The sequence below is a fragment of the Bombus bifarius genome, unplaced genomic scaffold, assembly GCF_011952205.1.
Source record: "Bombus bifarius isolate JDL3187 unplaced genomic scaffold, Bbif_JDL3187 scf7180000008008, whole genome shotgun sequence".
NCBI lineage: Eukaryota > Metazoa > Arthropoda > Insecta > Hymenoptera > Apidae > Bombus > Bombus bifarius.
Genome location: NW_022884386.1, coordinates 6,846,305 through 6,870,605, shown reverse-complemented (window position 1 = coordinate 6,870,605; position 24,301 = coordinate 6,846,305). Strand labels below are relative to the sequence as shown.

Sequence of the window (24,301 nt, the reverse complement as noted above, 5' to 3'; positions counted from 1 at the left end):
AGTTCATAATTACCTGAATGATAAGCGTACTTGTTTACGACGAAACTGATTTTAAAGTTTAATGCGCTGTGCCTTCTTTACAGAACTGTGTTCAAGCGACTCGAAATAAATAGATAGCCAATCCGACGTTTCCGAGAAAATGATCTGCGTTGTTGAAAGGCCAACTGGATTTCGATCATTAAAATTTGAAAATTTACACAAGTATTATGTGTATATTACATATTGTGCATTACAGAACGTATCGTCGGCCGAGTAATTCGATACAATTATTTGTAAATCTCTGTAACAAACGATTTCACATTTTAATTATAAAAAATTAGCCCGCCGGAGTTGTCCAACGAGTCATTAGAGGAAACATGGACAACGCTGTAATTTCAGCAGTCACAACAGACTACAGATTGCTAACTCATTTACCATTAGCCACGCTGACCAATGGACGCCTGTGTGTTCATCGATAGAAAAAATGATGTTCCATGTAAAAACGGCGTCCCTAAAACGATCGAATAGATGATCGATGTATCGTGAACCATAACGTTCTCGAATGAAAGTATTGTTAGCTTAACTCTCGTCGTCCACGTTAGTGGAGTTACTCGAATTTTGGTAGTTCCAGCGTACCTGTACGAAACGACAATTATGAGCGAATACAAAGTTGAAAAACAGTGAAGCTGGTTTAAGGAAGCGATAACATCGAGTGGAGAATCGGACAGTAGTAACATTACGTTACCTAGCAATCGCTATTTTTCTTTCTAGATCGAAAAATAATTGAGAGAACTTTAACTTCGTTAGGAAGTTGCAAAGGATATTTGAAGTCAGCTAAAGTGACAGGTCCACGTTAATGAAATATATCAAATTACTAGAAATCAATTAACCAGTGAGGATAATCGAAGAAACTCGAAAGGATGTTTCGAGTCGAATAACTAACAATTTCACGCTAATCGACAACTTTCGAATTACTCGAATTTGAATCGCCTGGCATTCAAAAACTCGGCTAATCTCAAGGTAGCTTTACACGCTTGAATAAAATTCACTGGAAAAAAGGAAGAAACCAACCACTTTTCTATTCATTCACAAAAGGAAACAGGACACAGGAAGCGCTCAAGATCACGATCGCGACTTTGTACGTAATCCAAAGCGCACTTCCGTTACGCGGCCGAAAATTATCCGTGTCTCAGCCAACAACCGAATGACAAAGAGGCTTCAATCAACGAACGATAGATACATGCTTTGTAACCCTCCTCTTGCACACGCCCACATCCCGTGCACCCCGCACGTTCTTCCTAAGTGAGGCGTTATAAAAACGCCGCGACAGGTAACATCGCTTCATACAATACTCGCAAAAGTGTGACAAACAGTGTCAGGATTATAACGTGTGCTATTCGACTGCGTATATCATGGGTGGCAAACAAGCGTTGCTGTATCTTGGCCTCGTGTGCTTGCAGACGATTTTCGTGAACGCCGTGGTAAGCTTTCAAGGAAGGGCTTACTTTTGTCGTGAGGGGATGAGAGACGAGACGAAGAGGACCAAAGGAACTCTAGCATTTGATCTGATCGATTCGTCAGGGACAAAGTTATTAGAGATATAAACGAGTCAACGCGCGCAAATAATAACAATACGAACAACCCGTATGGCCGGCTAATCGATAACGGGGCAAGTGAACTCGAGATCGAACAGAAAGCCTAATTGGAGCGTAGAAAGTTTCTATCGTATTAATTGCGTTATTGCTTAGACGTTCGTTCATCTTCTTCCTCCATTATTCTCTTTATTGTTTTCTTTATCTTCCTCTCGTAGAGAAATTTAATTTCATATATATATATAGGGTTGTCCGAAAAGTGTCTTTCTTTTACAGACACGTCTTTTACAACGACGCATCTTTATACAAACATGAAACATAATCTGTCGAGCGTTGTGATCTTTATTTTGATAGAACAAAATGCATCATACGTAATTCGATAAAATAATATAAAACGGAAAATGTTGTACCTCCGCTATTTCCTTATAAAACGAAAGAAACTTTCCGGACGACCTAATATAAATAAGGAAACGTATCGTTACGTAAAGAAGAGGAAATACAGTAATAAGGAATTTAGACGATTTTACTCGGAATGGACCAGCCTCGTGTCTGAAATCGGGTTTCAACTGGGTAAAATTGATTCCGATATCATTTCAAGTATTCCATTTATCTGAATCTATTGAATTATAAATTCCTGCCAACTATTCGTGTAATTTATGCTAATGGCAACGATCTCAAAGCAAATCGTTCAAGCAGTGCGCGTTAAGTACTATACCGTGTTATACTATGATGGAACTTGGACATCGTTAAATTCCTCCCTTCATCGATAATGTCACCCATGTCGAATTCTCGATGAATTTTCTTGTCGTGACGAATCGTGGATATACAATGAGGTCGTTAAAAAGATAGAAAGAAAGAGAAGACGTGCTCGATAAAATCATTAAGAGAGAAAAAGGCACTCACGTATGATCATTTCGATTTGTTTATAGCCGGACTGGCTACCACCTGAGATATTCGACATGGTGGCAGAGGACAAGGCTCGGTGCATGAGCGAGCATGGCACGACGCAAGGTTAGTACCACAATCACCATAACTCGCAACAAATTCGAAGACGATTAACCAACAGGTTGAGAATTTGAAAATTTGTACGAGTAAATTAAAACTAACTAATCGATTCGTAACACAGCGCAAATCGACGAGGTGGACAAGGGAGTACTAAAAGACGATACGTCGATCACTTGTTACATGTTTTGCTTGCTCGAAGCGTTCAGCTTGGTAAGTTCAACTAACAACCACAAACCCATTAGCTGCCAATTTCGTTTTTCTTGAAATTATATTAATTCTATAGATATTAATTGGTCTTTAACGCGTTTTATCGAATGTTTTCTTTAAATTATCGAATATTATATACAGGGTGGTTGGTAACTGGTGGTACAAGCGGAAAGGGGGTGATTCTACGCGAAAAAAGAAGTCGAAAATATAGAATAACAATTTAAAAAAATTCTTTTTTATTTTAAATCTTTCCGTCGAGACAACGATCTACAGTGAGATCAGTTATAACGTACCGCACGCGTACCGAGCGAAAATTCAAAGTCGATTTTCTCGGAAACAAAGCCTCAAACGAAAAATTTTTATTCTATATTTTCGACTTCTTTTTTCGCGTAGAATCACCCCCTTTCCGCTTGTACCACCAGTTACCAACCAACCTGTGTATATATTTATTTTCTAAATCCTAATTTTGGGATCATTATTATATAGATTTTTTGTATAATCGTCAAACGAGAACCACGGCAGCTAGTGAATTAAACGAAGGCGACGATTAGTCAAAGAATCTTTTCGTTTAGGCCGACGACGAAGGCGACATAGACGCGGATATGTTGTTAGGTCTGCTGCCAGATCAAATGCAGGCAAGAGCAGAGTCGGTTATGTCCAAATGTACTCCAGCAAGTATGTGACTACTTCTGTTATACTTAAAGTTTCAAATCATTTTACGTCCTCTTTCAAACATTAAATTTCACGGCTGAACATTCAAATTTCGAGTAACATAGTATATTCGATCTTGAAGCTTAAAAATGAAAAGTTCAGGTTTAAATTTCGCGATAGAAAATTCATGTTTGTCGAAATAGAAAATTTATACATGTTCAATTTTACAGCCATCTAACTTTCATTATGGTTCTTATAGCGGGCTCTGATAAGTGCGACAAGATATATAACCTCGCCAAATGCGCCATGGCGGAAGCACCGGACGTAAGTGCATTTCACATAGTCTGATACATTCCTTACTTTTTTTTACGATAGCAGACAGATAATATCGAGTGAAAGTAAGAGTCACATTCTCAAAGGCAATTATATCGATCGATTCGAAACATAGAAATACCATTTCTACGTCTAGTCATAATTAACATGCACTTCCATGCAATCAGCATCTAAAACAACGTATAATTAGAGTGCGGATATTTGTGCAAATTCAAATTTTTCTCAACGCAAGCAAAGAAATGGGATCTTTCACGTGCTAAATGATACAACGCACCGAATATTATAACGCTATTAAATCTTATAGATCTTTGGCACTTACTATTTGTAAATCAGGACACAGAATACGCAATTCTGTGACTGTCAAACACACTCACTGTTACACACACACACACGCATAATGATTGCGCTCAAATTGAACGCGCTTGAAACTCGAAGAACTGTATGTGATGTGCCCTTCCTTTTTGAAATTGATCAATACAGATTTACATTGTCCACGATTGCTTGAGAGAATTAGTTTTTACACTTCTACGAGATCGTTTTGGATAGTTTCAGTCTTTCTATTCATTTTGTTATACTACGAGCTATTTCTCTGTTTCTCTGACCCTGTAAATTGCCTATGCAACGTAGCGAATTCCAAGTGCAACTCACTCGACTTCTTCGCCGGATCGATAACAATCTCTTTTGGAAATGCTGTTGCAAAATTTTGTTCAATGCTACAAGCGACATACTTTCTATTTTTAGCTAACAACGGCATGCTATTTGCAAAAATCTCTGCACGCTAATAACACTTGTCTCGTATATATACGAACTAAATAAACAAAGCGTGTTCCGCTTTAGATATTTTTCCACATTACGTACATTTATGCATCTTCGTTCTCATAAAAATTTGCAGTCTAATTTTAGACACACGAACGTACAGAAAATGTGACAACGTGCGGACAGTTACCGAGGCAGAGATGACATTTAAGTCGTTTCAGTTCTAATTCAACGAACTCCTTTGATTTTCAGGTATGGTTCATTGTCTAAGGTGAAGGAAAGAAGATTACATCCCGGGACGACGGAACGATCTTTTTTTCTGTAGGCAACGACAGAAAAATTACGGATAGGCTGGGAAACGATTACGCGAATGGATATTCGATGATGATAAACAACGAAAGAAAGAAAAAAAGGAAAAAAAAAAAGTAAAAACCTAAGAAAACACGCATCGTGTATGTAACTAAAATTGATATAATTCGTGTACCTATACCGAACAATAATTTGTCTAAAACGAGTATGTACGTTTCGTTCGAAGAGAACGAACAAACTTATAATTCAATTAATTACAAAAAGGAACGCAATGTAAATCGTTGTTAAGCTGAAATATATTCAGCGAGTGTACGGAAAACTTAAAAAATATAAAAATCGGCCGAGGGAACACGCGTTTTAGTCATTCGCCCAATAGTGAAAAAAAATGTATTACCACGAAATCTGTTACGCTCGAGTGTGCGATTAATTCATTTGGAGACGCAATAATAACGCGTATCCTGGACGTGGTTACGTTACGCAATGGTCGAGACGCGATTTGCGGCTCATTGATACTATAATTTGCATGACAATCTAATTTGCGAATGTCTTCGAATATAACGTAATTATATGTTTGCGCGAAACACCGAATAGCCATTTCCTCCATTGTATAATGATATGCAAAAGTCCAACACGCTGCTGTTTTAACTGGTATCCTTAAAGTTGCAAGATAATTTTATTATGACTTTGTCTCGACGTAACTGTTGCGCAATATTATCGGATGCTGTCGCGATTCAATATCGTTTCGATTTCAACTTGAAATTCGCACTCATTGATAGCGAACGTTCAAAGTTTTAATCGATCGTCGTTTGAATCTTTTATTCTCGATCGCCTAAATCAAACTGATCGGCTGATAACGCGATATCACGACGATAGGCTATATCGAACGATGCTTCAACGACAAATAATATACCTAACTATACGTAGGATATTATTTAAAAGTATTTCAATGCTACAACGTTCGTGTTATTATTTAGATCGTTTTCATTGAAAAGTAGAGAAACGTGAGAAGATATTTTAGCGTGTCGATGGATAAAGGTAAAATTTCGCGGCTTTGTAACGTTTATTATTACGTCAACCGTTGTCAACCGATCACGACAGACCTTCGCGTTAGCTACCTCGCATCTAGATCACGAAAACGCGATGAAAAAGGAACAAACACCTGAACTCTACGCTCTTAACATTCAAATTAGCAGTTCGTTACCTTCTAAGGACTAAGGCAAAACCACGCATGCACCTCGAACTGTCGCTTCGGCATATCGACCCAACTATTCATGCTTCGATAATTCCATCAAAAAGTTTCCTCGTGGAATTATACAGCTACTATTATTTCTCACATTATGCTATCCAACTACTGTTAAGTAAAAGTTGTCATGCGTTATCGTGCAGAAACATCGTATCAAAGAAAGAAAAAAAGGAAAAAAACGAGAAAAAAAGAGAGAGAGGGGAGAGGTAGATTGAATGGTCGAGGGAATCGATTGATCCGCGTGTCGCGGACGTGGTGCACGTGGTGTCGTTTAATGGAAGCTCGATTCCTCGACCAGCTGGCGAACTAACGGCGAATTCCAGTCGGTCGAGATTAACACGAACGTGTTTCGAAATCGATTTCGGGATATTTCGCATCGAACCAAACGGATAATGGAAAGTTTGCGTAACCGCGCGCGAATATACGCTCAGCTCGGTTCCGCTTCACGCGCGGAACGTTTCGTTTCGCTCGCGAAATCCAGAGAGAACGGCCAAACGAATCGAATCGAACAACGCGGTCCGACTACAGAGAAAAATCTTGAAACGTCTATTTTTACACGGCGACTGGAAATAGTCGGTTTAATGAAAGGAGGCACGCGATCGCCCGTACGTTGCTCCAGTCATGAGTCACGCTTCGAACGTGGACTCGCAACAAGTAGAGATCCCCCATAATGTTCGTATAATTGATCGAACCAACACCGATGTAATTTCAATACCGTGCAAGCTACCGCGCATCCGCGAGCCAAATCGAATACAGTGTATACAGTACGGAAGGGTTATTCGAGTCAGCTAAGCTTCGACATGTGAAAATTTAATCTTGAACTTTGCACAGAATAATCTAACTTGTTGTACATTACGAAACAATGGTCTTTTACATAATAACGAGGGAATAAGATAGTATCGGATAGTTTAGATTCAGTAAATATACGAGAAACGAGAAGATCGTTCGAATAAGACTGTAGTAGGATTATTTGAGTCAGCGATCAAGTATTACGTAAGAAATAATAAAATAAGGAAATAATTTCCAAATGTACTGTAATATGCACACGCTATCGAATTACGACAATTACAACTGACAATATTAACAATAATCGAATAAACTTTCCTTTCAACGAGTAGACATCCATGTGGAAAACTATACGACATATTTCATTGTTTATCGCGTCGCTAATAACGACCAGTTGAACACGTAGTTTATTTTCGAACGTAAATAGGTGAAAACTTAAGAATCGAATTTGACGAATTACAATTTGGAAAATTACTTAGCTTGACTCGAAATAATCCTGTTTCTGTTTATATCTAACAGCGTACGCGCGCGGTTTGCTCTGACCACCGTTAACTTTCATTCTTGCTCGATAAGAACTTTCTTTTACACAGAAAACACGAAAAAAGAGAAAAATCTGTTCACGACCGTTTCGCTCTTGCCATCGATCGTCTACTTCGAAATGGCTTTGGCGCCATGGCGATATATTGATTTACGAGCTTTGTATTCGAAAGGGGAACGACGATCGATGATCGGGAGGGCGCAAAAAGCAACTAGGAAACAGGTGAAAAAAAAAACCAAAAGATAACGTGAGTGCAATATGTCTATGTAGACGTACATATATGTAAAAATAAAAAAAGGGGGCAGTGAAGACGAAAAACAGCTAAGTTTGACACGGTTTGTTAGATGACCAATACCTTAAGGTCGATCGAGTGGATAGCGGCGTTGTGCGGCGATGCGTGTTCTTTCGCGTCATTGCCGCAATTCGCGTTGTTGTTAACATTCGGCAGAGAGCCACCCGCCCTGAACTGATTTCCCAGGTTAATGTGCAGGTGTTTGCCGCTGGACTGAGGTGGACTGGCGCCGGCACTCTTCACGGACAGCGGAGTCTCCAGTACCCCGGATCCCGTGGGACTGGCACACACCGAGCTGCTCGCCGAGGCGACCTAAGCAGGTCCATCATTCATATGGTCACCAACTTGTTCGCTTTCTTCGGCAAACTACCGTCTCTTGCCTTTCCTTTTCCATCGCGTTTATTTATCGTATTACGCTAAACGTGCCTAGCTTTCTTCTTTCTTTTTCCTTTTTCCTTTCCATTTCGTTTTATACAGGTATTTTCTAAATACTTCGTCCGTTTTCGTTTCCGTATCTGGTTGAGTTATACATATACGGTGATTTGTGGGAATAATTGAACACTTATGGTGACGGAGAGCATGCACGAATATAGAAAATGTGCGTTATAGAAAATTGTTTGGAATTTCAGCGAAACTGTAACGAGATACGACTGTCACGATTATATAACTGAAACTGAAACCAATTCGAGAATGTACACCTTTCATTTTCAAAGATATAAATAAGAATAAGAGTAACTCGACCTAATATTTTACGCGTTAAAAAAGATTACTGATTTACGAATGATACGATTCAAACGTGCGTAGAATTTTAGATTCGTGATGAAATTCATGCAATACGAATAAGTATCTTAAACGTATAATTAGAATCAAGAGCAGTTCCACTAAATATCGCAGCTTGATTAATACGATCGAATTTATCGATCGTTTAATGATTGATTTCTCGTAACTTGTAGATATAATTTCAGGTTTGTTTCCAACTTTACCAATATGATCTCGATACTATATAATGTCGTTATTCGTTACAGTGTTAATGAAATTCCACAGAATTTTGTACAACACACATCAAATCTTCATAAAATGTTTCTATTAACATTTAAATATTTTTGTGAAAGCAAACGGTTCTTTCTCCTTTTTTTCAACGAAAAAGGACACTTTCTAAGATCGACTTGGAAAGATCCAGGACGGATAGAATGAACGTATAAGAACGAGCGGATTTATCGAGAATCGAAAGATCGTCACCTACAAACATACATTCAACGTTTGCTGAAATTGAATATATCGAATCAGGCAAGCTCCTACGATTTATATTACAATTTATAAGAAGCTTTCTAGCCTGGCGATTGAACGTTGCTATCGATACAAAATTCGAGAGTCTCTCGATCAGGTTCTGACTGAAAATCGATAGCATTCAAAAACTCCGACGTTACATTAAGAGCAACGTGTTTCATGGGAATTTTAGGAAGGAACGCATTTGGGATATTCTTCCCTTCTCTTTCGGTCCCGATCGTTAAAATCCTACACGTCTTAAACTTTAGACCCGCATTCCTGGCCCAACCACGATCCGATAAACATCCTTCTCTCCTTCCATGGTTTCATCATCATTCGAATTCCACCTCTGGGTTCTTGTTTTTCCAGCCGAGATCAGGACCAAAAAAATTCGAACGATTCGTAGGGAAATGTTTGGGGCGATACAAGAGAACCGATAGGAGCGTAGCTCGTACCCTCTTCACGAGAATCTTACAAGGAACGCTATTCAATCGTTGTTGAACGGTTCGAAATGGTACGCTACAATGTTCGCAAAATTATTTAAAAGATCCCAGTGGCAATGGAAGATCACACAGGAATAGCATTGGTTGATTTGCCAATTTTGATATTAATTTGTGGCTAAAAGAGAGCAGAAATAAATAGAACATAATAGAAGGATGGAATTATATCTGTTGAGTTGAAAATTCCAAGTCTTTTTTAAAACTAGCTGATAAATCCATGGAGTTTTAGAGAAACGAAGGATCCAGCTGATGTTATAACGATCGATATTTCAAATATTCAGAGTGGCTGGGAGAAACATGTTTAATAGCAAGATGTGTGATTACGGTACTGATGAAATTTGAAAGTTTCTACAATGCATACGACACGTTCGTAAAAATTTCCTATGGTAAGCGTTTGAAAGATTGGCAAACTTTAGATAGGAATTTTCGTCACATTTTCTATTCAAATGGATGTTTCCAATTGTGTGCAAAGAGCTTATCATCGTCGAAAGATATTTTCGGTTGCGATGCGTCGATACGTGGTCGTGATACAAAATAATAAGGAAATGACAAAGACGGATATACAGTGAACAGAAATAGAGCTAACTACTTAAACCAATTGCCAATAACATTTTCTCAGAAATATTTTTACGAACTTTGCAGCATTCTGGCAGTAGACACGTATATCGAGAAATTCCACCATCGGTTAATCGAATAATGCTCCTTGTTAAGAAAGCCTGTTCTCACACACAGCGTAGCCTATAAACAAACTATGATAGAAAATACATCGCAATAAAGTTAAACGGAGAAAAATTAAACGGACTGCGATAAAAGTGCACTCACGGCCGGTCACTTATGTTTCACGTTAGGATTACGCAATTCCACGCGGTGAAAGTATCCGTTTTTTTTTTTTCTTGTACAAGTAGATACAACTCGTTTTGCATTCGCTCGACCAGATGACGCAGCGTTAGAAATTTCACGTAACTCGCCTTTCGCTCGACTATCATATTTTTGTTCCCGTGGAAAAACGCGAAAAATCTGCGAGAAATTGTGGAGCTTTCTGAAAAAGAACCTATTGGTCTATAGTAAATATACAGAGTGGTCATCAGATATCACGATATTTGAGCAGATTCGGATATTTTAACGAAAATATGTTTCGAGTATAAATTCACTGGTATCGAGTAAAGAATTTATTTAGGCGAATTTACCTATTCGTAAACAAGATATTTACCATTTCGCATTTCTCAAAGGACACGAGATATTTTTCTTACCGGAGTCGTATTCTTCTAGCACGTTGAAAAACGAATTCAATGATAGAGTAACACGTGCCATTTTAATTATCTGATAATGATATAATTTGCCTCTCGATTGGAATCTACAACTTCGTCACTTGTACGTAACACCAATGATTAATAAATTAATTGCTCCTACTGCATAATTGCATCCACTTGCTTAACGATAATGAATTATAAGATATCTAGATTGTTAATTCAAAAGTTGTTTCACACGGAATATGGTGTAGATTTACACGGAACTTTACAGCAGAAACTTTACCGATATTCTCGTTTCTTACAGCTGGACAAATACATTTACACGTCTATCTTTATCGTTTATATATAAAAATGGCAAAGTTCTTTAAGATCCGTTATATACAATTAACGATCGAAGCGTAACTAACATTAGAAAACTGGAACTAAAACGTATCAACGTAATATTACTCGATTCACCATTTTATCTTACAGCACTTTTTTCCAGAAAGCTCCTTAATTATTCTACACCGGAGGGTTTAAAATACCGAGTGGAAGTAATTCTTCGCGAGAAAATAGAAGAGTACGATGAATATAGAGAGAATGGTGATTCGTTATTCGATAAATCAATTAAATCTGCGACCACGATCGAAGAGTTGTATAAGTGGCTCGGATATTAATCCGAAAACTGAAATATTTCGCTCTCGAAAACTCAGTTTCTGTTCAATGGGATCAATTTCATGCGCGCGCGCACATACATACATACACACGTACACGCTCTGTCCCGTCTCTCTTTCTCTCCTTTTGTCTCTATTTCCTTTCATCGGTCATTGTTCTATTTTACCCGACTCGCATGGAGAGACGGTGACCCCGCACATTTTTTTAACTTTCGAACATTTCGATCCGATATCGCGAGACAAAGGTTTTGTACCGTTTTCACCGAACGACTGGAACGACCTATCCGAATGCTTGCCGCGGTCAAATATCCAGATATTCGATTCCGACACTTTGACATGTCGGTTTATTTGACATTGTGGCGTACAGAAGTAATTTGGACACAAATTTATGAAGACCGCACGGGAAAATCGTGATAGATCACGTTCCCGCTTTTTGCAGGCAAACAATCGTACAATTCTGTTATACTGCCAACGAATCCCAAAATTTTCTCTTTATTTGGTTTCAGGATCAACTGTTCTTTCAGTTTTTGCAATTTTTTAATCATATTACGGTAGATATTATTAGCTTTTCGCAATAGTTCGTGAATTTGGTCCCAATTATTGCAATTTTAACCACCACGAGTAACACAAAAGTCGGAAAACCATGAGAAAAGGAAAATATATATATATAACTTCGATACAATTATTTATGACAGTCGAGTCACATAACAGCGTTAACGAGATCTCAGATTGTTTCGAAAAATATTTCTTCGAGTATTTAAATACCTTGGTGAACCACTGTACACCGGTGAAAAGGAACGTTGAGATCGTGAAAAATATTTACCATCGAAGACGAAGATATTTTTTTTTACCAGTGATCACGGTAATATAGCAGGGACTGTAATATAATTCGCTGAAATTTGTAAAATAAATAAATTAGTGCTTTAAGTATAGCTGTCGTTGATAAACGACAAAACGAAAATTTCGTGGAACCTGACCATTAACGAACGATATTGAGATTTTAATTGAGTTGAGACGCGGAAATTGCTTATTAACGACTCTATTTTACAATTACTTCACTAATTACCTTATTCTTCAATAATTATAACTCTGTCTATGCTGTACTCGCTTCTACGAAATAAACGTTTATATTTATGTGTATTTTTATGTTCGTAGAAATTTTTATCTCAAAATTAGGTTCACTTATTGACACGTATTACATTGATAACGATATTATGTTTAGCTTTGTCATCTTTCTCCGTTTCGAGGGAACGAATTGCGAGGATATAATCGTACCTGAAGGGTCAAGCATAATTTACAGAATAGAATATACCATAGTCCTATTTATCACAGAATTGTATATCTCAGTAAGTTACAGTAACGTAAGGAAAATTATCGCGATCAATCTTCCTGAGAGATATGTCGGAACGTATTGTTCGATCAGTCCCGAAAGTATTAAAACAAGTGTAAACGTCGTTGAAAGCGTCGAGAACGTAGTTAACAAACGATCATTGTTTTTCCCATTCGACAATAGAGAGATTAAGGCATGCGCGAGTGGCACATCGAGTTGGAACGATTCGAGCGATTAACCGCCGCGTTCGTAATCGTTATCGAGGCCGTTAACGGTATAGCGATTGAGAAGCGTGCAGCTCGGCGAATCGTTGTATCAAAAATCACTACTCGGATCAAAGATCGTGTATGAGACGCAAAAATCTACGATCGCGTCGCGCGCGGGTTAAGCACAAGCGAAGGAAATGAAAAATGGTATAGAGACGCGATACTCTGCACGGTTTTAACTGGTCAGATCTGAATTATCGACGCTGATTAATAGAATAAATGCTGATTCGTAAATACAGATGCGATTACGTACAATGTAATAGTAAATATTTTTCACATGTTAAGATTTTCCATTCACATTATTTCATGGAAATAAAAATTCCCTCGATAAATCAAACGTTACGAACTATCACGACAGATAATTCGTGACTTTTCCACGTTGCTAACGAAATCAGTCGCGATCTGAAAAACGAAAACGCTCGAAAACATCCATCAGACGGGGAAACGTACAGTGGCTGAGACAAGTATTCGAACACTTGTGGAAACCTTCTACGAATATATTATACGTGTTATCGGAAACATTTTGAAATTTCGTTGAAACTGCAGTGAAACCCGACTGTCGTTCTTAATATTGGTGAAATTTCAAATAAAAATCTGAAAATGTATAATACATAGATATTTAGTGTAAGTAATACGTTTTGTAGGAATCACGAAAGTATTTACGCGGTCAATTCGTTATATTAATAAGTCTGAATATTCAGTAGAATCATCGTCAACGTTTATTACGTGTTTAAGATAGTTATTCATGCTATATACTAATCTTTTCTAAATATATGTTTACAGCATATGCCCTGTTAACTTCAAATTTTACCAACGTACGAACAAGAAGTTTCGTATCATGCACGTAATATATCCATAGAAATTTTCTATGGTAAGTGTTCGAATATTTTTAGGCGAGCCATTGAAAGTATCACGAAACTTTGAATTACCCTGACATTCCAACGTTCGCCAGATAATACTACGATGCCCGAACGGAGCGTGAAAGAAAAATAAAGAGAAATGCGTAGTGCGAGAAGAATTCGACGGACACCTGAAAACGTGCACGAGCGTGCGCGCGCGCGCGCCTGCTCCAACGACCCATAGATTAAGTCAGCGTACCGTAAATAACGCAGCGATATCGACTGATCGAATGGTGAACTTTAACGTATAACGCAGCTTCCGCATTTAGTACAATGCCAGCGTTATGTAATAGCTGTACGGTTATCGGTACCCGTCTAGTGAAAAACGCGCCAATTTCGCGCGATTCCCGCGGAACCAAATGTTTCCACGTGAAACAACGACAGAAGGCGCTGCGCTCGCTCTGTCGAAAAAACGCGATCGGTGTGTCGTGAATCGAGCCACTTTTTTACCTTTCTCAGTTGAAAGTTGAAAATCGTCTCGCGAAATCCTAGGAGCGACTCGTAACATTCACGTGGGAACTCTCGAAAACCGAACGTTTACATGTTGACCTCGTTACGCTTATCATGTTCAACAGTTAACAGTTAATAATTAATTTTAACGGAAAATGGAATTTACAAGATCGAAAAGATCGTACGACCATGAAATTTTAATCTTATCTGTTTGATTTTTCGTAAACACTGATGATTCGATTTTGATAATGGGCTGGACGCAATTCCGTTAATAACATTCTGTCATTGTAGAAGGTATCGTCCTTTTATCGTTTAAAAGCGAGAACGTTAAGGAAAGCAATTTCGCGCAGGAGCGAGACGATAGATTGTTTCGGTGCCCGGAACCGGAAATGTTATACTTAACGAGGGCGATTTTCATTGGTGTTTTCAGCGTGCGAAAAATTAGGTCGTTGACCGATCGTTCAACATATTCGAAAAATTGATCCTGCCTTCGCGACTAGAGTAGGCTAAATATGTTCATCGATAATTCGCTTGTGCGATGCATCTATACAGTGATACCGTAGATTCAAGCAAAACACGGTTTGTTTCCCTGTCTTGCGAGAGAGCAAAAACATACTTTGCATAGACTCTATCTTGAATCAAACTGAAACACGTGATTCTACGGAACACGATTTTAACAATTTCGAAGTCGCGACGGTACCTGAGAACAACGAATACGATTGACTTAATACGTTCGTTTCACGAGAATGGTTTGAAAGTCGATAGACTTTGAAGGAAAATTGAGCGTATCTGAACGAACGATAAACTATTAGTAAAACGAAGAACAGTTCATTTGGTCACTATCGATCGTGGATAAAAGTATGTCGCGTAAATAGAAACACAAACACGATGATCGTTTACCGTGGACGGTTCTAACTAGTTTTCAGCGAAGAAGAAACGAAGAAACACAGTGACTTTTCCTAATCGCGAACGTTTAATTAGAATGCATACGGGTGATCGATTCGAAAAAGAAACGAAGATTTTCTTGAAAATACGATGGTCTGTTCGAACAAGTCAGCAGGATGGATACGATTGTCGATCGCACACGTATGCATTTATTAAGAACTTACAGGACGGATGGTGGCAAACAAGCGCACAGTACGTTTCGCATAGTATACCGGAGTATATACTCGTTCTACATATACGCGTATTCATACACTCTTACACGCGACCAACGAAGAGACACATACATTTTCCGTCCGACACACTACGATAACGAATAGGAAAGAGAAACAGAGGGCCAGCGGACGAGTGCGTGTAGCTGTGCGCGTTAACACAAGTACTGATAGTAAGCTAGTCACAGACTCATACACACGTCGTCGATCGTATAGCAAAACGAGCACATAGAGACATACATACACGCACACACGCACAGAGTCGACACACGGCGCAACGAGGAGAGAGAATGCCCGTTGTTTACGTTCTAACATCTGAACCGAGGAAGGTATACGGAAAATATGAAGATATATCCCTCCATGGCAAGGACCTACTGGGATTTCCTTACTCTGCTTGTGACATCCGAAACTTCTCGCATGATCGCCTCGAACGCCGCTCTTTCCTGCGCTTCCTTCTGTTTGTGTAGCGCGATCTTGTCACTGAACTTTCGTGGATTCGCCATGATGGCTCGGCACTAGATCTCCCGACACTCGCGAGTATCGTGCACCTACTATCGTGTACCCTCTACCCCCTCACACGTTTTCCTTTTTCACCGATCGCACCAATAAGGGCTCCCTAAATTTCACCACGTTAGAACCCGTAACCTACTGCCTTCTGGATGGCACTGCCGATCACTGATACGCAAGATTATGCGGCGCAGCGCGCCACGCGCATCGCGCAGGAGCCGCTTTTTGCGGGCTCATTGGTCACACCGATCCCCCACCATTTCATCGTACCCGCAATAAAAGACTGACGACACTTTTCCGGGGTGTTCCAAAAAGCTCGCTCTTTCGTTTGGTCTTGCAATGTACTACGCTGTAGATAAAACAGATTAACATCCATGTTTTATTACCACATGCTCATAAACGTAAATCAGTGAAAGATTGTTTACTTTTTATTTGTTTCGAAATATATTACATTAGCTCTTGCGATTCCTCCCTTTGCGTATTAACAAATATACGTATTGTTTACATTTATTTGTACTTATTATGTTAAACGAATAAATATTTATAGACTGAACGATATAAGGTTATTTTATGTATATGAAAAATTTCTCTCTATAGTTAGTTATACCTTGTATATTTCCTTTATACGAAATTTAACTAATATAATTTTTTTTCGCATGTATAATTGATATATAATTTTTGTACTGTTTTTCGCTTCTGCTGTATCGATCGAGAACAGGATATCATCGATTGTATATTTGCGAAGATCATTATGGATTACAATTATGTTACATTTTCCTTGTATGTATAAAAATTGTTGCATGAGTAAAAAGAAAACTGTAAACTGAAATTATATTAAGATGTTAACTTAATTATGGTTATTATTTTTACATTTTATGCCTTAAAATGTAAAAATGTCATTGTGTATGTGATACAGTGTTTTACTTTCACCGTTTTCTCACAATAAATATATGAAATATAAATTTTATAAAAATGACTCATTTTGATAAAGACACGTATATTGAATGTTTACCAGTAACTGTATATAATGAGATAGTTAATGCATTGAATAAAGACGCAGCTTGGATAACATTAGCAAATCATGTAGCTGAAGAGCTTCAATATCCATGGTAAGAAAACAGTAGTATTTAAAAAATACAAGGTATTATAATTTAAAATATATCATTCTATTGCATACGTTTTATGTATAGTACTCTGTGGATACAATCTTTAAACGAGATCAAACATCCAAACGATTCTCCTGGACAAAAGCTGCTTTCTGAATTAAGTATTAAAATGTGTACTATAGAGATTTTACATACTTTATTAAGCGACTGCAAGCTTTATAACATTCTTTCAATTATATCTGATCCAGGTATGATAATATTTATTGTGACCTATTTATTCGAAAAATTACAAACTTACTGACAAAATTTCCTGAATACCAATGCTCTTAGAACCTTTGAGCATTATTATGCATCCAACAGAGGAATTTCAAACTAGCATTTTGAAAGTATCATTTGGACATCGTCTTCGTCTATGCTGTAAAGCTGTTGGGATGCCATTACCAAATTACATATGGTACCATAATAATAATGAATTGCAGCACTGTACTTCTGATGTGCTTGATTTTATTATAGTTAGGTACATTTTTAGGAAAAATGTTTGTATACTTTTATTGGTTATTATGTCATTGTAACATTTATTTTATTTATTCCAAAGTGCTTCTCAAGCAGGAGAATATAGATGTAAGGTATTTCAAATTAAAAATGATGGAACTCTCATATCAACTTTGACTTCAAAGGCTATAACTGTACAAATTTTTTCTACACCTGTTGTGATAGAAGAACAACCACAGCCACTTTTAGAAGTTAAAGAAGGTGAAAATTTTACAATTCATTGTAAAGCCAATAGTTATTCCAAACCACGTTACCAATGGTTCCATGACAATACTAAACTAGAAGGAGAAACATCTAACATTTTGCATGTAATGCAAACTACTGTTATTTCTCTAACAATATTTAATAATGTCTGCTTTATTAAAGTATGATTTTAGGTAAAACAATTTAGTTTGAAGAATGAAGGAAAATATTATTGTTATATTTATAACGATATCAGTGAAATTTATACGCAAAGAACTCGTGTAATGGTAAAGATGGATAATGATTTCATTAACATTTTATCATTATATCTTAATTTATTAATTACATTTTCATATAGATGGATCTTCCAAAATTTAAAGCAGTTGCAAAAATAGCTTTGGTCATTGCGAATGAAGAGTATGAGAACCATGAATGTCTTTTAACATCTAAAAATGATGCTGCGTGCATTGGTAATCTTCTTAAAGAAATAGGATTTGAAGTAATTTGTCTCCTCAATTTGACAATTACTCAAATGAAAAATGCAATAAAAATATTTAGCAAAGCTTTAGTTGAAGGAGTGTATGGTAAGATGTAAAAAGTGTAAATTAGAAAATATATTATTACTTAAATTATTCTTCTGTTTATATAGGCTTATTCTATTTTGCTGGACATGGTTTTAAAATGCAAGAAAGTTATATGCTTGCAACAGATGCTCCAGAAGCATATTTAAGAAAAGATGCAATATGTGAAAGTGAACTATTGTCTGCATTCCTTGAGAATGATCCTGAACTATTAATTGTTATTTTAGATATGTGTCAAACTTTACCTTCAAAGTAACTTTTTGACCTTTTTTTCATTCTTTCCATTTTCATTCTTTATCTTTATACTTAACTCATATGTTTATTTTTAGAGAATTTAATCCTGAGATATACCATGAGGTACCAACAGTGAATGTGTATAAAAGCAAGAAGAATCTTAGAAATTTAATTCAAGCATACTCTACATCTAGTCATCGACCGAGTTATGAGAAATTAAATTGTAAATATGGTTTATATATGGAACATCTCAGCGAATATATTAATAAAGATATAACTGTTACAAAATTATTTGAAGAAGTAGGAAAATGTAAGTTGTTAATACAGCACATATAATGCGTGGATACACACATAAACTTATCCTATATTTCATATTTGCAAAGTATATATGTTACAACAAATATTTGCAGCAATTGATAGCTGTTTTAAAGGGAAAGAACGGAATCAAATTCCAATGTTTGCTGTCTCTGTTACAAAACCATTTCGTCTTACTGATGCTACTTATAAAAGTAACTTTAGTTGTACTCATTATGTATTCATAAATAGAAATGTTTTTTAACTATTGTTTTAATATATATTTTAAATATTATAGACAAACGTCCAGATATCATTAATTATTTAAGTAAACTTATATCATATTCAGCTCAGACAATAAATGTACTGTTTAAACAAGCAAGGATGTGCAGTAGAGTTAAAATTTCTCTATTTATGGAACCATATTTAAATATAGTAAGAATCAAAGTACTTGATTTACCAAATGTAGAAATTAACTTTTTTAATTCTATTCCTGCAAAGCGAAATAATTTATTTCAAGATCAACACGAGAAAGAGTGTTGGATTCATAATCCCCAAATCAATGAGGTATCTACTTTCTACTTAATATGAAAATACTTTTATATGAAGCAATTTAATAATTACTTGATTACAGTAACCTTTATATAGATCTTTATTGCAGGGTCCATTGGTGATTTCTGTGTCAAAAGATGGTATCCCTATTGGTGCTACAGTATTGCATATAAAAGATTACATACCCCCTCTACTGAAACTTGTAAATATTTGAGAAAAGAAACATAGAGAGAAATACAATACAGGTAATTAAACATAATATAGAGGATATATTTTAAAAAGCTTTATATATTCTGTTTAAAATAATTTACATATTTATAGAACTATTAAAAAAAATTCTCTCCTCTCAATATACATGCACACTGTGACTTACAAAAAAAAATAAAAATATTTGCTATAAAATGTATAACTAGTAATTTATATTGGGATACAAATTTTATTTAATTATTTAATTATATAATGGTAAAATCTACCAAAATGATGTATGACTTACTAGCCTTACAATCCATTCACTTCCTACTCCATTTTTATACATCCTTTCAAATATATAATGAATATGCACATATGAATCTATATCCAAAAAACCTTTCATAAACAATCCCTGTATTCCTATATGAACGACTGCATCATTGTTATCTATAGCATAATTGTATCAAGTGAAAAAAATAACAGCAAAAATATGATTATAATAGCATGAGTTTACCTTTATTCCTTTTTAATTTTATGAAATAAGGAAGAAACACAAGAGATTCGTCATCAATAAGAAGTAGCTCCCGTTGTCTTGGAGTTAAGCGATCAACTCTGTGCCTTAGTATTTTTATAGCTTTTTCTTTTACTATACCATTTAATGCTTCATAGTCTCGCATATTTAAAGCTGTAGATATTGCTACCAACGCCTAGAAAACATTCCCTGCTACAGCTTTATTAAATATGTAATGTTATATTCGACATTACATATAAGTACTATTGAAATATATATCCATATTATTAAAGTTTTAGCATTAAAATTAAAGCATTAGTTCAATGCACTGTTTATTTTATTCAACGTTGTATTCTTTTTACACAGTATTAGCTTTTTTATATGACACGTCAATAAATATATACCTGATGAGCTCCTGTCATAAAATCTTGTATACGAAACTCTGGGTCAATAGATGAATTCAAAATAAAATAAAGCTGCATCGTTTCAAAAAAATTCCATTGCTTAGGATATCCAAACATTAACGGTGGCAAACTGCTTTGATTTTCAGAGTGTAGCAATCTACGTACATTAAGACTTGGATTTATTATATTTGAGTATTTCGGTTCTCTCCAATGGTAAATCGTTTTTATTTTTAATTGAGCTGTATTATTCGTGTGAAACATTACGAATTGTCGCATCTGTATATGAAGTACACATTTTTTCAACCGGAATAGCATATTGTTCTGCTACTTTGCGTATATATGAAATATAACCTATTATTCTGTACAATCTATGTAATACTAGCAACGTATTCAGTTATGTGGTATTATCCTCTATTTAACGAGTATCGTTATAATATTACTCCGCTTTGTAAATTTTTACCTTTGTATTACATATATATGTACAATTTATAACTTATGATACATTTATATAAGTTAATATCTTTTCTTTTAAATATGGCGCTAGAAGAATCTAAATAAATGGTAACATGAAATAAAGTTACGTTTACAATTGTATTCACTTCAGAATATGTTCAATAGAAATGTATTTAGGACAAATTTTGAATATATAAAACTCTCTATCTATTCTCTAGGAAAAAGAAAATACAAATGTTTATTTATTCTAACATATAATGATACAAAATGTACAAAAGGTATTGACTTAGTTGAATTTAAATTTTGAGATTCCATAAATTAATACCCATGAAACACAATAGTTAAGGGAGATCATCTTTAAGTATGCGCTTACGTGATTCAGCTTGCCATCTCGTGTGCGCATTTATATAAATTTTTGGCCCGTTAGGTTCAGCTCTATTTATCGCAGATTCTCGAAGGTTATTTACATTGTAATTTAGATTATGTTTAAGATAGTAGGAAACTAAGATTTTGATTATATTATAAGAGATTTTACAGTGTCAATATTTTTTAATTTCTACTTAATATATAATTGCAAGTAATGAGGCTCACAACTATTCTATTCGGAAAGTTAGGTGAATGGTCGAAAAAATATGCGAATTTACCAGACCGCTACATAGACCGTGTCTCAGAACGTGTATGTGAATTTGTTTTGTATTAATATTTACTGTATCTTATATTTATATGGTATTTAGATTAGAAACTAATATTTTATATGTATAGGTATTGTGGAAACCTCCACCTGGCAAACCACAATTTCTTAAACGTAAAATAGTACCAAATAAGAAATTGTACTATTCTATCCATCGACCATGGACAACAAATTTTCAATATGAGAATTGGATTATGAAACGTAGAGATTGGCCACCAGTTGAACCCATAAAAGATTGGAGTTTCTTTCGTGGTGATCGTGTATGTATCTATATGTGTTATATCAAAGGCTTTGATATTAAAACTTTATTTTTTAGGTGGAACTCTTAACTGGTCCTGATAAGGGAAAACAAGGAATAGTACACGATATTATACAGGAGAGAAATTGGGTTATTGTTCATGGATTAAATACAAAGGTAGTAATACGGGGGAAAAAGAAAGGTTTTCCTGGAATTTGCTTGCGTGTAGAACAACCATTATTAGTTACGACTCAAGTGCAATTAATAGATCCTTCAGATTTGTAAGTATAATAAAATATCGAGAAATATGTATATATAGCTTGCTGTTTATAACTTTAAACATTTAATTTATTTTAGGAAAGGGACTGCAATAGAATGGAGATATACACAAGATGGTGAATATGTAAGAGTGTCTCTTAGAACTGGCAGAATTATTCCCATACCTGTATCAAGTCAAGAAACTGTAGATTACAAAACTCCAGATATGTATGTTGAAGAACCTAAAGATACTACTGAAAGTGACGTAAAGGAATTAACATTCGAAGTATGTACAACCTGCAATCTAATAACATTATGTCAGTAAGGGAGTGTATTATTGATTTTCATTGATTTGTAGGCAAAATTGAAGACATTTGAAATGGATATTATGGATAAAATGGGAATTGTAGAGGATCGTGTACCAAAGAAATATTATTGGTATTAATTTTTCTAAATACATGTAACGTATCAATTTTTTTTATTGTATATATAAAAGTGAGCTTTAAGACGTTTTTAAATCTTTATTTCGTTACTGTAAACTTGATTGAAAGTAAAGATATAATATAATACAGTTTGAAAAATGCCTTTATAGTTCTGATTGTGTTGTGAAAACAAAATTAGATTACGATATCCTGTTTCATGAAACATGTTGAAAATGTTTCTAAAATCAAAGAATTAAATATTTTTTTCTAAATATTCTAAGGTAAAATATTTTTTGTCGAATTATCGTTTATTAAAGAATTCGTTAAGGACAAGCCGCTTTTATTAATGCTTATTACTTTCATATTAACACACATACATATCACAGCATGATTTTTAACAAACGCGACCTAGAAACGAATGTCAGTCTACATTTAAATACTTTAGTAATGCATTATATTAACATTTCTTTTTTTTTATATTATATATGCCATATTTCTAGAACAATTGCATTTCAAATTTTTGCACGCTATTCTTATTTACAAATCATTTTTCTTCATTTATTTCATAACATTGTATTAAACAAAATCATAAAATGAATGCATATTTATATGCACGTTATTCCTTGGATTAAGCTTATAATGCAGACTAATAGTAAGATTGGGAAAAGCATTCCTTTCTTTACAATAATGAAATGTATGCAAACAAACTTCACACATCGTACTCGATGGTACGACATTAAAAAAAGAAATCTCCTAGTGGACTGAGATTTTTCAAATAATTACTTAAAAATGCTATCTCGATATACGTACATATAAGCACAATATGTGAATCCTAATTGTAAGTAGATTCCAACGAAATGTTTGTTATTTTTTGAGAATACGAAAAGACAAACTAAGTACGCGATACATTGTGATTTCGAACATGAGAATGTATCAGGAGATCGTCGAAACGGTGCACATATCGTATCCTTCGAATTCAACACAAAAATTGCCTGCTACGAAATCATTATGTTTCTCACATTCGAAATTTGTTGCTTTGTAATAACGTTACATTTATGCAGTCATGATGATTCGTTCGGAACGATTACTTTTATTTGACTATCATTCACGACGATTTGGTGGCAGGGTGCCTGACTAGGAGGTTTACTTCGCCGTCATGTAGTTTCTTCATGAGGGACCACGCTTCGATTCTTGACATACGTGTCACATCGTATCCATTCACTTCTAATAACTGGTCCCCTGCTTTCAAGGCACCTGTTTTTTCGGCAGCACCTCCTATATCGTAATATATTTATTAGATTTCAAAGTTATAAATATAAGAGACAAATCTATAATAGAAAACATACCGGTAAATATTTTCTTGATCAGCAACGGTCTATCCCCAAGGGGGCTGTCTCTACCTCCTTCGAGACTGAATCCCAAACCAGTTCCATCCTTGTAAACCGCTACAACTGACGGCGGACCCCACGCAGTGTCCTCTGAGGTGTCGTTTGTCTCGAATCCTTTGAAAAAAAAAAGCGTTATTGGTTATTACGAATTAAACGTATCTCCTAAGATTGCTAGACTGCGGATATTTATGCGAATTTGTAATTTTATAAATATTTCTATCAACTGAAACAGTAAGATTTATACAGAAATTTGTCTCTCATATTAAATATTACATCGTA

General features: G+C 35.6%; 6 protein-coding genes across 14 annotated transcripts in view; 3 read left to right on the top strand and 3 right to left on the bottom strand.

The window, feature by feature from the left end:
- Positions 1-16,176, bottom strand: part of LOC117206484 (CREB-regulated transcription coactivator 1) — a 64,597-nt gene extending 48,421 nt beyond the window's left edge. For 4 of the 8 annotated variants that reach the window (XM_033445868.1, XM_033445866.1, XM_033445867.1 and 1 more), the window contains exons 1-2: positions 15,849-16,159; positions 7,755-8,003 (exon numbers count right to left, since the gene is read on the bottom strand). In XM_033445868.1, coding sequence (XP_033301759.1) covers positions 7,755-8,003; positions 15,849-15,962 — 363 coding nt within the window. In that variant the 5' untranslated portion in view covers positions 15,963-16,159. Of the gene's footprint in view, positions 1-7,754; positions 8,004-15,848 lie in introns of all 8 variants that reach the window. The other 4 variants (XM_033445864.1, XM_033445865.1, XM_033445872.1 and 1 more) reach the window with 3 other exon arrangements.
- On the top strand, positions 1,305-4,948 carry LOC117206488 (general odorant-binding protein 83a-like). The gene is made up of 6 exons (XM_033445876.1): positions 1,305-1,460; positions 2,501-2,582; positions 2,698-2,786; positions 3,356-3,458; positions 3,694-3,758; positions 4,776-4,948. Exons 1-6 carry the CDS (start codon positions 1,392-1,394, stop codon positions 4,791-4,793), a joined length of 426 nt encoding a protein of 141 aa, XP_033301767.1. The 5' UTR covers positions 1,305-1,391; the 3' UTR covers positions 4,794-4,948.
- Positions 16,177-16,821: 645 nt separating the features above from the next.
- LOC117206483 (mucosa-associated lymphoid tissue lymphoma translocation protein 1-like) lies at positions 16,822-19,850 on the top strand. The gene is made up of 11 exons (XM_033445863.1): positions 16,822-17,075; positions 17,157-17,320; positions 17,403-17,589; positions 17,668-17,932; positions 18,002-18,094; positions 18,166-18,391; positions 18,457-18,640; positions 18,718-18,932; positions 19,033-19,131; positions 19,215-19,483; positions 19,578-19,850. The coding sequence occupies exons 1-11, from the start codon at positions 16,939-16,941 to the stop codon at positions 19,680-19,682; spliced, it is 1,944 nt and encodes a 647-aa protein (XP_033301754.1). The 5' UTR covers positions 16,822-16,938; the 3' UTR covers positions 19,683-19,850.
- Positions 19,740-21,270, bottom strand: LOC117206487. Its single transcript, XM_033445875.1, has 3 exons — positions 20,573-21,270; positions 20,172-20,364; positions 19,740-20,104 (listed from the first exon to the last, which is right to left on the bottom strand). Exons 1-3 carry the CDS (start codon positions 20,885-20,887, stop codon positions 19,938-19,940), a joined length of 675 nt encoding a protein of 224 aa, XP_033301766.1. The 5' UTR covers positions 20,888-21,270; the 3' UTR covers positions 19,740-19,937.
- A 144-nt stretch (positions 21,271-21,414) lies between these two features.
- Positions 21,415-22,794, top strand: LOC117206486 (probable 39S ribosomal protein L24, mitochondrial). Its single transcript, XM_033445874.1, has 5 exons — positions 21,415-21,701; positions 21,788-21,976; positions 22,033-22,235; positions 22,312-22,498; positions 22,571-22,794. The coding sequence occupies exons 1-5, from the start codon at positions 21,606-21,608 to the stop codon at positions 22,655-22,657; spliced, it is 762 nt and encodes a 253-aa protein (XP_033301765.1). The 5' UTR covers positions 21,415-21,605; the 3' UTR covers positions 22,658-22,794.
- A 159-nt stretch (positions 22,795-22,953) lies between these two features.
- LOC117206481 (serine-rich adhesin for platelets) overlaps positions 22,954-24,301 on the bottom strand; it is a 60,219-nt gene continuing 58,871 nt past the window's right edge. For both annotated transcript variants that reach the window (XM_033445858.1, XM_033445859.1), the window contains 2 exons: positions 23,981-24,136; positions 22,954-23,909 (listed from right to left, as the gene is read on the bottom strand). In XM_033445858.1, the coding sequence (XP_033301749.1) occupies positions 23,740-23,909; positions 23,981-24,136 (326 nt within the window). In that variant the 3' untranslated portion in view covers positions 22,954-23,739. The remainder of the gene's footprint in view (positions 23,910-23,980; positions 24,137-24,301) is intronic.